The 15,192-nt window shown below is 32.9% G+C and overlaps 1 protein-coding gene across 1 annotated transcript in view; it reads right to left on the reverse strand.

The window, feature by feature from the left end:
• LOC107696707 (neurocan core protein-like) overlaps window positions 1-15,192 on the reverse strand; it is a 76,223-nt gene that overhangs the window by 15,547 nt on the left and 45,484 nt on the right. Inside the window, exons 6-9 of the mRNA XM_016497181.1 lie at window positions 13,726-14,007; window positions 9,065-9,181; window positions 6,688-7,149; window positions 2,424-3,080 (exon numbers count right to left, since the gene is read on the reverse strand). Of these exons, the coding sequence (XP_016352667.1) occupies window positions 2,424-3,080; window positions 6,688-7,149; window positions 9,065-9,181; window positions 13,726-14,007 (1,518 nt within the window). The remainder of the gene's footprint in view (window positions 1-2,423; window positions 3,081-6,687; window positions 7,150-9,064; window positions 9,182-13,725; window positions 14,008-15,192) is intronic.

The following is a 15,192-nucleotide window of genomic DNA, read 5'->3' on the forward strand; positions in this document are numbered from 1 at the left end:
AAAGTAACTGTACTGACTATTTTATGAGTAGGGCTGTAAATCAATGAAAAAACATTTAATCAAATTACATGATGAGCTCATTAATAGATCAAATTACATCACAAATAAAAGCATATGTCAGTATTTGCTATTAAAATCCATAAATGTAAATCATTGTGGCAGACGAGTGATTGAACAGACATAGACTGTATATCATCAAGATTAGTCAATATATCATATTTCCTTTCAAATCAATTAACAAAACTTCATAATTGACCTACAGTGCACAACAATCCAAATGTTATTAATATTCATGAGCAAAGCTAATAAGTTTTATAATGATCTGCCATGTCCTCACTAATTATCAAGGTCTGGTTGCTACACCAGACAATCAGCAGAACTGCTGAACCAACATCCATTTTGACATCCAAATATCCCTAAATGGCCATAAGCCTCTTCACTATAACAACTCTCACCTTTATAAGCAAATCTCTGGGAACGTCTCATTAATATTCATGAAACCAATATGAATATTCATTTGAGTGAGCTCTCCACCCAAGCACATACTCATCACATAATTAAAGCCAACAAGAGTCTCTTTCCCGCACCTGGACATCCAACCACCTGCCACATCTGATTCACAGATTATTAAAATATCTTTATCAAAAGATTGTATAAAACCACCAGTAACGGCAATGAATGAGAGAAATTGGAACACCAAATATGGTGACTCAAAGTCCCGCCTTCCATATTCAACAGCCAATCAGCAAAGCCGCTGCCTGGTGTTTATTCTAAGCTAGCATTCAGCTTTTGCTCTACTCTGCACTGCACTTGTGCATTGGCTGTTCAGCTTGAAATATACAGCTTTTAGCACTATTTGAGGGTTATAAACAATATTTGACACCATTCATGTCAGATTTTAAGGGATTTTGGCATTTCCACATTCAATTGACCTCATGACGGATAAATGACTGACAGCTCAAATAGCCAATCAAATCGCTGCGCTGAGAAGCCGTGCTGCTATCTGACATTTTGACTTTAAGCTTTAAAGCTTACTGAACTGTCAGACACATACAAACCTCTTTTTTTTTTTGGAAAATTCCTTTAATTATACTAAAATGGTGTTGTTATGTCACATGTAATTTGGATAATAGGTATCCGGAGTGGCTAGTTAATTTCGTTTTGTTTATTCTGTTCCTAAAATCAGCTGTTAATCTTGAAAAATACAAGCATTGGTTTAGACTTGTCGTTAAATTGTTAATTTTACACTTAGGTGATTCTGTGGTGTTTTCTCCATTAAATAAAAAGACTTTATAAACAAAGCTTGTGTGTTTGAGTAGTTTCCTGTATATAATATGCATCATCAATAAGGTGTATATTCTGAATTTGATCTTTAAAATCTCATACATAAGGTACTTCATGAGTACATTAAGCGTTTTTCTTTTTTTCTGTATACAAATGTATCAGATACCGTGTCTAATGAAATGAATTAATAAAACTTTTTTTATATTAATACAACTAACAAAACAATTTAATCAATCTTTTAAAATGTAATCAATTGAAAATGTAACAATTAATTCACAATAAAACATTGCAATTTTATTACACATTTCATTTTTTTTCCAGGTTTTTTCTTTTTTTCTGGATTCTGTTTTATGATTTAATACAAATTTATAAAAAATTGTGTCTAAAGAAATGAATTAATAAAACGTTTTTATATTAATAAAAAATAATAAAACTATTAAATCAATCTTTTAAAATGTAATCAAATTTAAAAAACAATTAATTCACAACAAACTTTGCATTTTTATTTTCTGTCAAATAAGGCGCTGTACAACAGAACTGTGTAAATTAAAACAGGGATGAAATATCAGTTTGTATGATATTCCTTCAAAATATTATCATTATTATTATTACTACTTTGAGCAGAAGATTTTAGTATAGAATAGTAATATATTGCTGTCATAATTTCTTCAAGTTAAACCAAACTTTTATTTAGGTTTGCTCTTTGAGTTTTAGTGTGTTTTTGATGGTAGTTTTCTCAAGTTTTTCTCAATAGTAATATATTTCTGTCATAATTTCTTCAAGTTAAACCAAACTTTTATTTAGGTTTGCTCTTTGAGTTTTAGTGTGTTTTTGATGGTAGTTTTCTCAAGTTTTTCTCAATAGTAATATATTTCTGTCATAATTTCTTCAAGTTAAACCAACTTTTATTTAGGTTTGCTCTTTGAGTTTCAGTGTATTTTTTATGGTAGTTTTCTCAAGTTTTTCTCAATAGTAATATATTTCTGTCACAATTTCTTCAAGTTAAACCAAACTTTTATTTAGGTTTGCTCTTTGAGTTTCAGTGTGTTTTTGATGGTAGTTTTTCCTCAATTGAAACGGTGAATCTTGATATGATATCGTTTATCACCCTAGTGAAAATGATGAATTAGATCAGTTACCTTCTTCTCCAGTGGAGCTGTTCTTCCATACGGCCTCGGCGCTGCTCAGATCCTGCTCTACGCCGCTGGGGACCGTCGTGACGAAGCTTGATGTCTGAGTCTGGTCTGCAGACGTCGAGAGGGTCGTCACAGTGTCTCCAGTGCTAGACATCGCAGCGGAGGAAGTCGTTATGCTCTGGGCGCCACTCATGGTCGTCTCAGTGGTGCTCTGGTTGAGTCTCTTGGGTTTGTTTCTGCGTCTGTACTGGATTTCTCCGCGAGCCTCGAGTTCGTGTGCAGAAGTGGAGAAGGAACCTGTGCTCGTCGTCTCCACCGTCAGCGGTGTTTGGGATGATGGGTATGTGTCGCCCCACGAGCTGCCCTCCGTCTCCAGCACTCGACTCTCTCCGGAGAAGTTCTCAGTCGAGACGGAGACTTTGGGTTCAGGGGTTTGGGTTTTCTGCTCGGGTATTTCGGTCACTACGATCCAATAGGCCGCCGTCGCCGGACCGTCCTGTGCGGGTCGACTGGTCTGATTGTCTCTTGGTCCGTCTGTTGTGGCGTTTGGTGGGACTGTCGTCGGTACGACTGAACTCGTGCGCGGAAAGGAGGTGATTAATTTATCAGTGACGGTTGAAGGACTGGGCAGCCACGAGCGGCTCCACCATGACATCAGTCCTATAGAGACAAACACAATGAAAGTGTTAATTATAAATAAAGTTCAATAGAAATATAAAAAAAAAAAATTATAAATAATAAAAGCACATAAAAAATGACTAAGATTTAAAATAAAATCTAAATTAGATATAAAATAAGTCAATTATATATATATGAAAAGTTCATTTGCAAAAACAGATAACTCAGTTTCAAAAATCATGATTCCCTTTCAGTCGGTCACTCTCGACGTCACGTCGGATGACCGACGAATTGGGATCTCGCTTCAGAAAAATTGACTTTTTTCCTGGCAATTCAGAGTTCACATTACACAATTCTGAGTTTATATCTTGCAATTTCTTTTTTTCTTTTAAATTTTTTTTCAAAATTGCAAAACAAAAAGACCAAATTACGAGATATAAAAATAAAAACTACAATAAAATAAAAGGTAAGTGTGAAGAGAATTCCTCACAATTCTGACAATTTTCCTCACAATTTGGATTTTTTATTTTTTTTATCCCGTAATGGAAAAATTTGAAAATAGTTTGAAATTTACATTTTGTATTTCTGAGTTTATATCTCGCAATGCTGACTTTTCCACCTGCAAAATTGTTAGGTATATAGATAGATGTTAGAAATTAGAATTGAATTGAACTTGAATAAACTTGAGATATAAGCTCAGATTTATGAGAAAAAAAAAAGAGTCTGAATTGTGAGAGAAAAACACTTGGCCAGTGCATGTGCTTGATTTCAGTTATGAGACTGAACAAACGCTTGCGGCTGCATTTGTTTCTGGCCCAAGGCAGCATTCTAATTTAAATGAACCCTCACAAATGAGTGCTTTGAAACACTTCACATTATAAAACAGCGCACAAATATCGGGTGAACTGTCTGTTGGTTTTGGTATGTCTTGTATATCAGCAGAACAAACCACGCAAAGCACTGGAGCATACAGTACAGTACAGTACAGTAAGTGTGCTTAAGTGAACAGTGTGGTTGCACTTTTCCAGTTTCTGGTTTCCCGTCTCAAGCTTTCAACCCTCAATTATGAAGCTTCCACTGGTACAGAGCCGAAATTCTGCCTTCATGGAAATGGACTTTAATAATGTAGGCGACAGGCCTTCTGTAAGTTTCCATTTGCCGTTAAACATTAATGCTGCCGGGTTCAGTTTGGGCCAAACAAGGTATCTGTATTAATGAAGACAGGAGGGCAGAGAGGACGCCAACTCAATCCTCAAACTCTAACGCTCGGCCCTCCTCGACAAACGGAGAACACAATCTCAGGTTGTGGTTGAAGTGAAGCTGACAGAATAACATCAATGATCTCAACTTCCTCCTCTCGTTGTCCTGACTTCCTCCCGCTGGACCGGAGCTTGATTTATCCGACTAACATCACCCTCTCAGTGATGACGAGCAACTAAATCACACTTGAGTAGGGCCCATGCTTTCACAAAAAGCATGTCTAATAAAGTGCAATCATGAAACTTCTACAATTTAACAACAGTATATTTAAAAGTTATATAAAAAAAATATTCAAAAAATCTATAAAAATGACAAAAGCACAAAACACAATGACTGAATCTAAAATTAAAACGGAAAACATAAAAAAAAGAGCTGCTATTTTTTAAAAGCTTTTTTTAAATGTAACATTATTTTTATTTCAGTTTTAGTGAATTTAGTAACTTCAACTTATAATTCAAAATAAAAAAAAAATAAAAGTATATAAATAATATTAAAATAACACAGATTAAAGTTGTTTTTACTTAATGCACTTAAATATAATTCAATTTGTAAGGCCTAGTTCCTAAATTCAGTTTTCCCATTTTAATTTGTTCTGAATTCCATTTTTTCTTGTTTTAATTTTTCTCAATTCTGTTTTAATGGTTAAATTAAATTTTAGTAATCAAAAAAACATGGCTAATTAATAGAAATAAAGGAACTTATACTAACAACAATTAAAAAAAAAATGTAAACAAATATAAACATTTTTAGGTCCCTATAAAATGAATTTCACCCCCAAATTCTGATTTTTTTTCTGGATTCTGTTTTAATGGTTACATTAAATTTAAGAAATCAAAAAGCATGTCTAATTAATCAAAATCTAGAAACATACCAGTTAACAACAATTTATTAAACGTTTAACAAAAATAACATTTTTAGCACCCAATGAAATCTTTTTTTTTTTTCAAATTCTGTTTTAGTTTGTTTATATTCTATTTTATATTTGAATAATAAAAAAGTATCTCTAAATAGTTTAGTTTAGTCAAAATTGCTACATTTTTATCAAAATAATTTTACTTTGCTGCATTCTTATTTTCTACAGTGTTTTAAAGAAAGTATTGATCTATTTCTTGAAAAAAAAAACATACTTTGAAAGTTTTTGTAAATATTCTGAAAAAGATTTTATTTTTATATTTTCTGTTATCATTTTAAAATGTTAGTAATTTTGTTGTGTTTCTCATTTTTACTAGTTTAGTTTTTTAATACGTCTGTTTAGTTTTTAATTATTTTTCATTTACCATTTTTAGTTTATTTACTTTTTGTTATTTCAGTACTTCAAGTACTTCAAGCGGTAAAAACGGTCTGGACGGAACATCAAAAATTATTTCAAAATGTATTATTGATATGGTAGATTTTTAAAAATAGAGTTCAGATGCAAAAGCAAAAAGTGCTGTTTGAAATTTTCTTCGAAAATGAAAATTTTTCTCAGGCTCCCTTACCAAAAATAAGTATACTTCAAGTTTATTTTATTAAGTATACTTAAGTAAAGTTCAAGTATATTTTTAAGTACACTTTATGTAGTAGGTACACCAATATCAGTGTACTAGTACTACTCTTGTATTCAGAATGATAATCCAAACGTAGATCGAGTCAACCAACACCCCAAAGCTTGACAGTCATTACCTCTTCATGGGTCTACAATTTATTCCATAACGCTACAGTTTTGATGCTGTTTTATGTCTGATGATCATGTTAGATTACATGTGGAAGCATCTGTTGTTTCGGTTTCTTCTTCACTTGTGTTTTGGAAATTCTGTACAGAAGATGTGTACTAGCGCCCCCTACTGTATAACAATGAAAACATGGATTCCCGGAGCGCTAAGTATAGCTCAAATTTATTTTTTACGTCAATAAGTCAAGTATACTTAAATGTCATTTTAAGTGTATTTCTGAGAAGTACATAAAGCACATCTCTGAAAAGTACATAAAAAGTAGACTGAAAGTATACTTTCCTATTTATTAGTTTAAAAGAAGTATACTAATAGCACACTTGAATAAACTTCTTTTTAGTAAGGGCTTCTATGTTTATGTTCAGATATTCAGATATCAAAAGAACCTATTCATTGCTATTAAAGTGAAATTACTGAACCTACACATAGGATCCTGAGAAAAATGCTCATTTTAGAAGAAAATGTCAAACGGCACAAAAGAGGCTTTTGCATCTGAACTCTGAACAAATATTGATGTTGATAATATCGCCCAGCCCTACTTAAAATGCATTTTTCCTTTCAGAAAAAATTCTGTAAATCAGTCATTTTTGTTGTGTCGCATCCATTTCTCTCACCGATCCGTCAGAAGTCCTCAGCTACAGTGAAGATCAGAAACAGAAACCCTTTTCTTTCATATTTACCTGATCCAGGCGTAGCAGTGGTTCTGCCGTCCGTTGCGGGCGTCTCCGTCGCAGCCGTGCTCTTGGTCGTCGCCTCCGCTTCACTTCCAGTCAAGTAGCTCCAGGGTTTCCATAACGAGCTGACGATGTTGGTGAGGGAACCCTTGGCCTTTTCTTGAGGAGCCTCTGAAGGAGCCGCAGGACTCACGGATTGACCGGACAGACCTTCGTCCTCGTCCTCTTCCTCTCGGGCAGAGCCGCCAGGACTCAGATCCGGAAGCACCTGTCGGCTGTCTGGGAAGGAGTCCAGCTGGCTGCTCCAGTCCAGAGATGTGTCTCCGGCTCGCAGACGGACTGTCAGATACTCAGCCGAGAGCTCGGCGCCCTCAGCAGCCATCAGCGGCTCTTTGTCCAGATCCACCTGTCCGGTCCAGTTAGCGGGTTGAAGGTCAGGCAGGTCCGGCTGGCCGGCAGTCTGTGCGTCTGAATACAGTCAGATACAAGATAATTTAACACCGAAACAACACTTTTTACTTACAAGATATGACACTTTTCTAAGAGAACTGGGCATTTAACAATAATTCAGTTTGTTCATTCATTGGCTGCACTGCAAATACAATAAATAACTAACTTTACCAACATACACAACAAAAGTTTGGGATTGGTAAGAGTCTCTTCTGCTCACCAAGGGTGCATTCATTTTATCCAAAACACAGGAAAAACATTTAAATATTATTGCCATTTAAAACAGCTGAATGTGTTAAAATGTAATTGATCAAAGCTGAATTTTCAGCATCATTACTCCAGTCTTCAGTGTCACATGATCATCAGAAATCATTCTAATATGCTGCTTTACTGCTCAAGAAACATTTCTGATTATTATCAATGTTGAAAACAGTTGTGCTGCCCGATATTTTTCTGGAAACCGTGATACATTTTATTTTTCAGGATTCACAGATGAAAAGAAAGTTCAAAAGAACAGCATTTATTTGAAATAGAAATCTTTTGAAACATTATAAATGTCTTTACTGTCACTGTTGAGCAACTTAATGCATCCTCCATGAATAAAAGTGTTAATTTCTTTCAACAAAAAAAAAATCACACTGACCCCAAACTTTTGAATAGTTGATTGTCAGAAAGCTATTTGTTTATACTTTTGATTCAGCTATAATTTATATAACACACTTGCTGGAACATTTCTTAATCATTTTCAACACATTCTAACTTATAACGTTAAATATTTAAATCATAAGAATTTAAATATAAATCAAAACATAGCAAAGATGCTTTTAAGTTCTTTTTCAAAAGTCATTAAAAAAAAGCAGCAAAAAAAAAAAAAAAGTTGCATCAATTTTTTTGATGCAAAAACCTTGAGTAATTTGATAAGTGGACTTCTGGGGAAAAAAATAAAACTAAATGCCTATACTCTCCCGTTTGATTAATTGAATGCAGCCTTGATTAATAAAAGTATTACCATTAAAAGAATTAAGTAAAAATCTTAATACATAAAACACTTTTGCTGATGAATATTACTGATTTCTTAATCATTTTCAGCTCATCCTAACTTCTACAAAAACTTGTACCATCACATGAAATATTTAAATCAGTAGAATTTAAATCAAAACATTCTAAAAATGTTTGCAAAGTCATAGAAACAGAACTGAAAAGCAGCAAAAACAGCCTGAGATGGTGAAAATGGTCCTGAATAAACATTTTTTTCTTAAATATAACTATTTTTAATGCAAAAAAACCTTGATTAATATTATAAGTGCACTTCTGTGAAAAAATAAAGGTAAAAATGGTCCCTTTAGCAATAAAACAGACGTTCTGCTGATTAGCATGTCCGTATTTTGTTGCAAAGAAAGATGGGTGAATTAAAGAGGCTGTTTAAGAGTTTAAAGGGGGGTCTAATGCTATTTCATGCATGTTGAGTTATTTACACTGTTATAGAGTTGGATTCTCATGCTAAACATGGCCAAAGTATTTCTGTGCCAAATACACTCCTTCCGGTTTCGTACAAGTTTCACTAAGTTTTCATTAAGCCTCCAGTAAACTGTATCTTTCTTTTATAAATATAAGAAAACTAAAGACTCTTTGGAGATATGAAGGATGCAAAACATACTACTTTAAAGGTACTCAAGATTAACATGAGATTGGGTGAAACTGTGTGTTATGTCCCCTTTAATTTCTAAATGAGGATGAAAATGATCCTGAAAAACTATTCTCTGATGCAAAAACCTTTAAGTGGACTTCTGGGGAAAAATAAAAAGTTCTGATGGATTCAGTATTTAATCTTGTTGCAAAGAATGATGAACTCTGCTCGGTATAAGTGAAAGTGAGTGAGCGAAAACACAAATGAACACCCAAATAATCCAGTAATCGCTGAAATGAATCGTACCGCTGCTGGAGAAAAACGATTCGGACGCGTCCTCTGAACTGTCGTCTCTGGTCATGTACCTCCACGGTCTCAGTAAGGACTTCATGATGCCTGTGAGAGTCTCCTGCGCTTTCTTTTCTGTTGACACGTTCAATTCAATCACTCAGATTCTCTCTCCAAACACATCACTCAACCGCTGGAGCATGTGCAAGAAACGGCAAGGTCACGGGTTCGATTAGCAGAGACACACGTGCTGATAAAATGTAAACCTTGAATGCGCTGTAAATCACTTTGGATTAACGTCTGTCAGATGAATAAATCTAGATCAATATGCACAGAATGACATACCAGCTACTATTTTATACTGTGCAAAGTATGCAAATGTTATTAATGCATGGAATATCTGACTACATTTATAAATGTGAAGAATACAAAAACAGCACTGAATAATGCAGTGAATGACTTTCCATTTCCAGTGAGACAAATACAATTTTTTTAACATCATCTTGACCATTATTTGCCTTATTTAACTTAGTATGCAAAATGTCGACAATTTTTTAGACAATCTTAAACTTTTACACACTAGATTGATTTAAAAATGCAAATAAAGAAGCTTATTTGCAAGTGAGTGTGCGGTTGTATGTCCTCTCTACGCAATTTTAAAAATGCAAATTATCATTACTTCCACCATTACAGCTGTGTTACAAAAAGTATGCAATATACTGTAGATATTGTGCAGTATGCTGAACATCTCCAATAATAATATTTACATTAGAAATCTCTTTACTGTACTTTTGATCAATTTAAGGCCTCCTTGCTAAATAAACGTATGAACTTGTTAAAAAAAAGCTTAATGATACCAAACTTTCGAACGGGAGAATATATGTCAAAGGTATTTATATATAAGTTTTATATATAATATACTGACAGCTATAAACTCATATAAACACTTTTGTTGGAAAATACTACTCATTTCTGTTTAGTTTTCAACCCATTTTAACTAATGAGCATAAGACTAATTTACATTAAGTAAAACTAAATTAAATTAAACCTGAAAAACTAAATTAATTATATTAATAATAAAACAATAAGTACTAAAAAATCTAATAAAAATAAATTAAGACAAATGAGAGTCATCAGACTTACTAATTGTTTTTGTAACTAAAATAAATAGACAAATAAATAAATTGCAACTTGTTAGTGTAATGCTGTATTAATAAATAATAATAATAATTATAATTATTATTATTAATAGTATATTGCTTATATAATATGCCTTAATATTATGTATTAAATACTTATTTACAAAGTAAATAAGTATCCTAAATGATATTCTATTAAGTATGCTATGTATTAAATTATTTATTCATTTAGTACATAGCATACTTAATAGAATATCATGTAGTATACTTAATTTACTTTGTAAATAAGTATTTAATACATAATATTAAGGCATATTATATAAGCAATATACTATTAATAATAATAATTATAATTATTATTATTATTTATTAATACAGCATTACACTAACAAGTTGCAACATCACCAAAGTGACATATTAAAATCAGAAGATTTAAATATAAATCCAAACAAGGTTTGCAAGGTCATTTAAATACCAAACTCTTAAAGGTACAAGCAGCAAAAACAGCATGTTTAATTCTAAACAGAGGGTGAAATATGGACCTGAAAAACTAAATTATGACTATTTTCACATGAAAACCATGACTAATACTACATGAATGGATTCTATGATGGACTGAGTATTTAATCTTTGTTGCAAAGAATTATGGGGCCTGTACCATGAAGCCAGATTAGCTGGCTAGCAGTGTTAATTTTGACAGCAAATTTTGATTTAGTTTTAGTCATAGTCTTTTGACTAAAATGCCATTTAGTTTTAGTCATATTTTAGTCATCTTTTTAGTTTTAATCGACTAAATATCATACAATTTTAGTTGACTAAATCTACAGTAAAAATGGGTTTAGTTACAGTGTAATGCATTTATTAAGCATTTCTCTACAATTTCCAAACTCATTATATAGGTTTGATATTAAGGTTTTATCATGATAGACACCTCGTAGCCAGTGTTAATTTTGACAGCAAATTTTGATTTAGTTTTAGTCGTAGTCTTTTGACTAAAATGCCATTTAGTTTTAGTCATATTTTAGTCATCTGAATTGTTTTTAGTTTTAGCCTACTTTTAGTCGACTAAATATTATAAGCTTTTAGTAAACTAAATCTACAGTAAATTTAGTCGGCTTAAATCTAATGGGTTTAGTTACAGTGTCATGCATTTATTAAACATTTCTCTAAAATTTCCAAACTCATTATATAGGTTTGATATTAAGGTTTTATCATGATAGACACTGATTTAACTGACCAATATTACATCTTGTAAAAAGAGGCATAATAGGTGCCCTTTAAGAGGTTGTCCTACAATAATACACCAGTGTTCAATAATACACTGATGATGAACCGAATAGAATCAACATTTGTCATTTTTAGTAGTTTTTAATGTTTATATATAGTTTTTATTCATTATCAAAATAATCAAGTTTAATTAATAACTGATGATGAACTGAATTTAATTTTTTTTAATTTATTTATTTTTAGTTATTTTAGCACTTAAGAGTTATTTTAGTACCACTGAAATACTTTTATAGTTATTTATATTTAGTTTTTTATTTACATTTTTATTAGAGTTTAATAATTTTGCTGTGCATTTTTGTCACTTCTAGTAGTTTTTGTTTTTAATGTGTTTATATGTAGTTTTTATTCATTATCAAAATAATCAAGTTTAATTAATAACTGATGATGAACAGAATCAACATTGTATGAAACGTATTAATTTTCCTGTTTTTCTCTGTGAAGCTACTTTGAAACAATCTGTATTGCATGTGACATGATTATCATTTTTACTAATATTAAGAATTTTAAAAATAGTTGAATCTCTTCCCAAATCGTCCCTCTCGTTTTTATTCGTTGACGAAAATGGCAATAGATTTTCGTCAGTTTTTGTCATTCAAAAAGAGTTTTAGTTCGTTATCGTCTCGTCTTTGTCGGTGACAAAAATGTCGTTGGCGAAAATTATGACGAAAATTATTCGTCAACGAAATTAACACTGCTGGAGAGAATGTTTTATCTTCTGAAAGATGCTTTAAAGTTCAATATGAGCTGCTATATTATTACCTAACCCTAACCCAATTACTAAACAAACAATTCAATAAACTCACCTTAATAAAAAAACTACAGTATTAATACAGACACACGGCTACATTGCATTAGAATAGTGAGTCCTTTCTATTTACCAAAGCACAGAGGCCTATCTGGACCCCCGATCGCTATATTAACTGCTCCACAGTTGCTCTGGGGCAGGTTATGTTCTGGTTTAGAGATCGCAAACTGAAATTTGACCAATCAGCTTCAAGCAAAGTGTCACATCTCTGATACAATAAAGCCACTCCCCCAGTTTCTCTTGCTCCAAATTAAAGGACACTATATAGTAAAACATTTTTTAAAGATAAAATCACCTGGCTTTTATTATAATTACATGATTTATATATTTACTATAGCCGTAATCCATTACACAAGCCATATTAAAATAATAATAATTATTAATCTTTTACTTTAAATTAATATAAATATATACAAATAATATAGAATGTAAATTAGCTATAGAATCAATAGATAAAACTTTAAACATGACTACATAAGAGTTTAGATTTTTGAGTCTCTGTATACCTACCTGTGACCCTGGAGCACAAAAGCAGTCATAAGTAGCACAGGAATATTTGTAGCAATAGCCAACAATAGTACACTATGGGCCAAAATTATCCATTTTTCTTTTATGCCAAACATCATTAGGATATTAAGTAAAGATCATGTTCCATGAAGATATTTAGTAAATTTACAACTGTAAATATATCGAAACTTAATTTTTGATAAGTAATATTCATTGCTAAGAACTTCATTTGGACAACTTTAAAGGCGATTTTCTCAATATTTTGATTTTTTTGCACCCTCAGATTCCAGATTTTCAAATAGCTGTATCTCAGCCAAATATTGTCCTATCCTAAAACCATACATCAGTGGAAAGCTTATTTATTCAGCTTTCAGATGATGTATAAATCTCAATATCAAAAAACTGACCCTTATGACTGGTTTTGTGGTCCAGGGTCACATTTATATTATCAACTATATAAACTAACTTCACATGTTTGACTTGCACTGATATGGCAAGATGTCTTCTTTTAGTTGTCCTCTTTCACAGACAGCTCTTTTCACCTTGCTGTGTAAATGTATTTAAACTGTATTTAAAATGTATTTCAATCTTTTAATCTTTGGCAGTGAATCACAGGTAAAGGGCATGTGAAAGGCTGTTCATGACTGATGTCACACTTTCAAGTGCACGCGCTTCATTAACTCAGGATTAAAGCCTGAGTTGACAGAGAAAGTTGCTGATCAGCTTCATGGTACCAACAAAGCCGGATTGGATTGGTTTGGTTTTGTCAACTCAAAAGTAATCTTGTAACCCTGAGTTTGTTCAGCCACCATCATGGTACAGGCTCATGGACTCTTACAGTTCATAACATCCCTTAACCATGAGGCTAGATCAAAAAATAACCAATAATAATGGTTTCTGTAATGCACGACAGTGTAACATGCAAAATTGCTAATGCATACCTCTATAGCAGAAAGCATCAAAGCGCCCTGTCCCATTGTTCAGTTCTGACGGTGAAACGGTTCGGACGCCAGGTCCTCCAGCGGGACAGTCCGAGTGCAGCGAGCTGATGGAAAACCTCACGCTGCCGTCAGACAGCCAGGCCGGCTCGCAGTGCTCCAGCCCAGAGCTCCAGGCCAGATAGAGCTGACCCACGTTCGCTAGCCGGCCGCCCAGAGCCGCACAGTGAGCCACGGCCTCCGGACGAGTCAGTCTGTCAGGAACACCGGCGGGAAACACTTCACCTGCACAACCAGTGTTGGGGAAAGTTACTTTTAAAAGTAATGCACTAAAATATTGCGTTACTCCCTAAAAAAGTAACTAATTACATTACTTTTATGGAAAGTAATGCGTTACGTTACTTTTGCATTACTTTTTAAATCTGGGCAGGGCTTGCTTGTTTGTTTTTAATATAAAAAGTTCTATTTTTAGCAAATGTAAAAGCCCTTTCACACCAAAAAGTGAAAGGAATAAGCCTCAGGCTGAAAGAAAAGTAAATTCACGTCCGTACAGTAGAATTCAGGAGAAGAAGGTTCAACACTCTTTAGCAATAAAAAACAAAACAATGAAGCACAAATGTTAGTTTATCTAGTAATTTTTGCTTATTAGTATGGTTGAAATGGATCATCAAAGGTCAGCAGCAAAGACATTGGTTAATAAAATGGGATTAAATACATTTAAATTTAAGATATTTAACTATTGCAGGTTTGCATCATATTTGGAGTTTGCATTTCACTGTTTTAATTCATTTTGATGAATACTCAATCTGTCTTTTTGCGAGTAAGACAAATTAATGCATGTTCACATTTAGTCTAGAACTACAGTAACATTATGTTCACTCAGCGCACACAAAGCCTCTGTACTTCCGATTTCTCTCAACATGGGGACAGGAGACTTGTCAGTCAATAAATGGGAAAACAAAGTAACTGGCATTACTTATTTGAAAAAGTAACTCAGATATTTTCTTGTAAATTAAAAAGTAATGCGTTACTTTACTAGTTACTTGAAAAAAGTAATCTGATTACGTAACTCGCGTTACTTGTAATGCATTACCCCCAACACTGTGCACAAGCACATGAGCAGAACAGCTGGACAGACGGCTTGTGCATTCAGCTGAATCAATGCACAACACTTTCAGTAAATATGTATGGGGAGTTTATAATAAATATTACAAAACAGCATCATGCAACAAACAGCATCGTCAAAAACCCATTACATTGATTTCTATTACATCTGAAAGCATCTTAACATTTGTCATCCATAAATTACGGCATGATGATTTTGGTAAATGATTAAAAATGCACCTTTTTTAAAATGGTTATGAATTATTCATATGTTGTGACTATTAGCTCCACATACATTGGTGTTATTGTAATAGATAGATAGATAGATAGATAGATAGATAGATAGAAATTAAATTACAATAATAC

This window comes from Sinocyclocheilus anshuiensis, unplaced genomic scaffold (genome assembly GCF_001515605.1).
Source record: "Sinocyclocheilus anshuiensis isolate Anshui unplaced genomic scaffold, SAMN03320099.WGS_v1.1 scaffold217, whole genome shotgun sequence".
NCBI lineage: Eukaryota > Metazoa > Chordata > Actinopteri > Cypriniformes > Cyprinidae > Sinocyclocheilus > Sinocyclocheilus anshuiensis.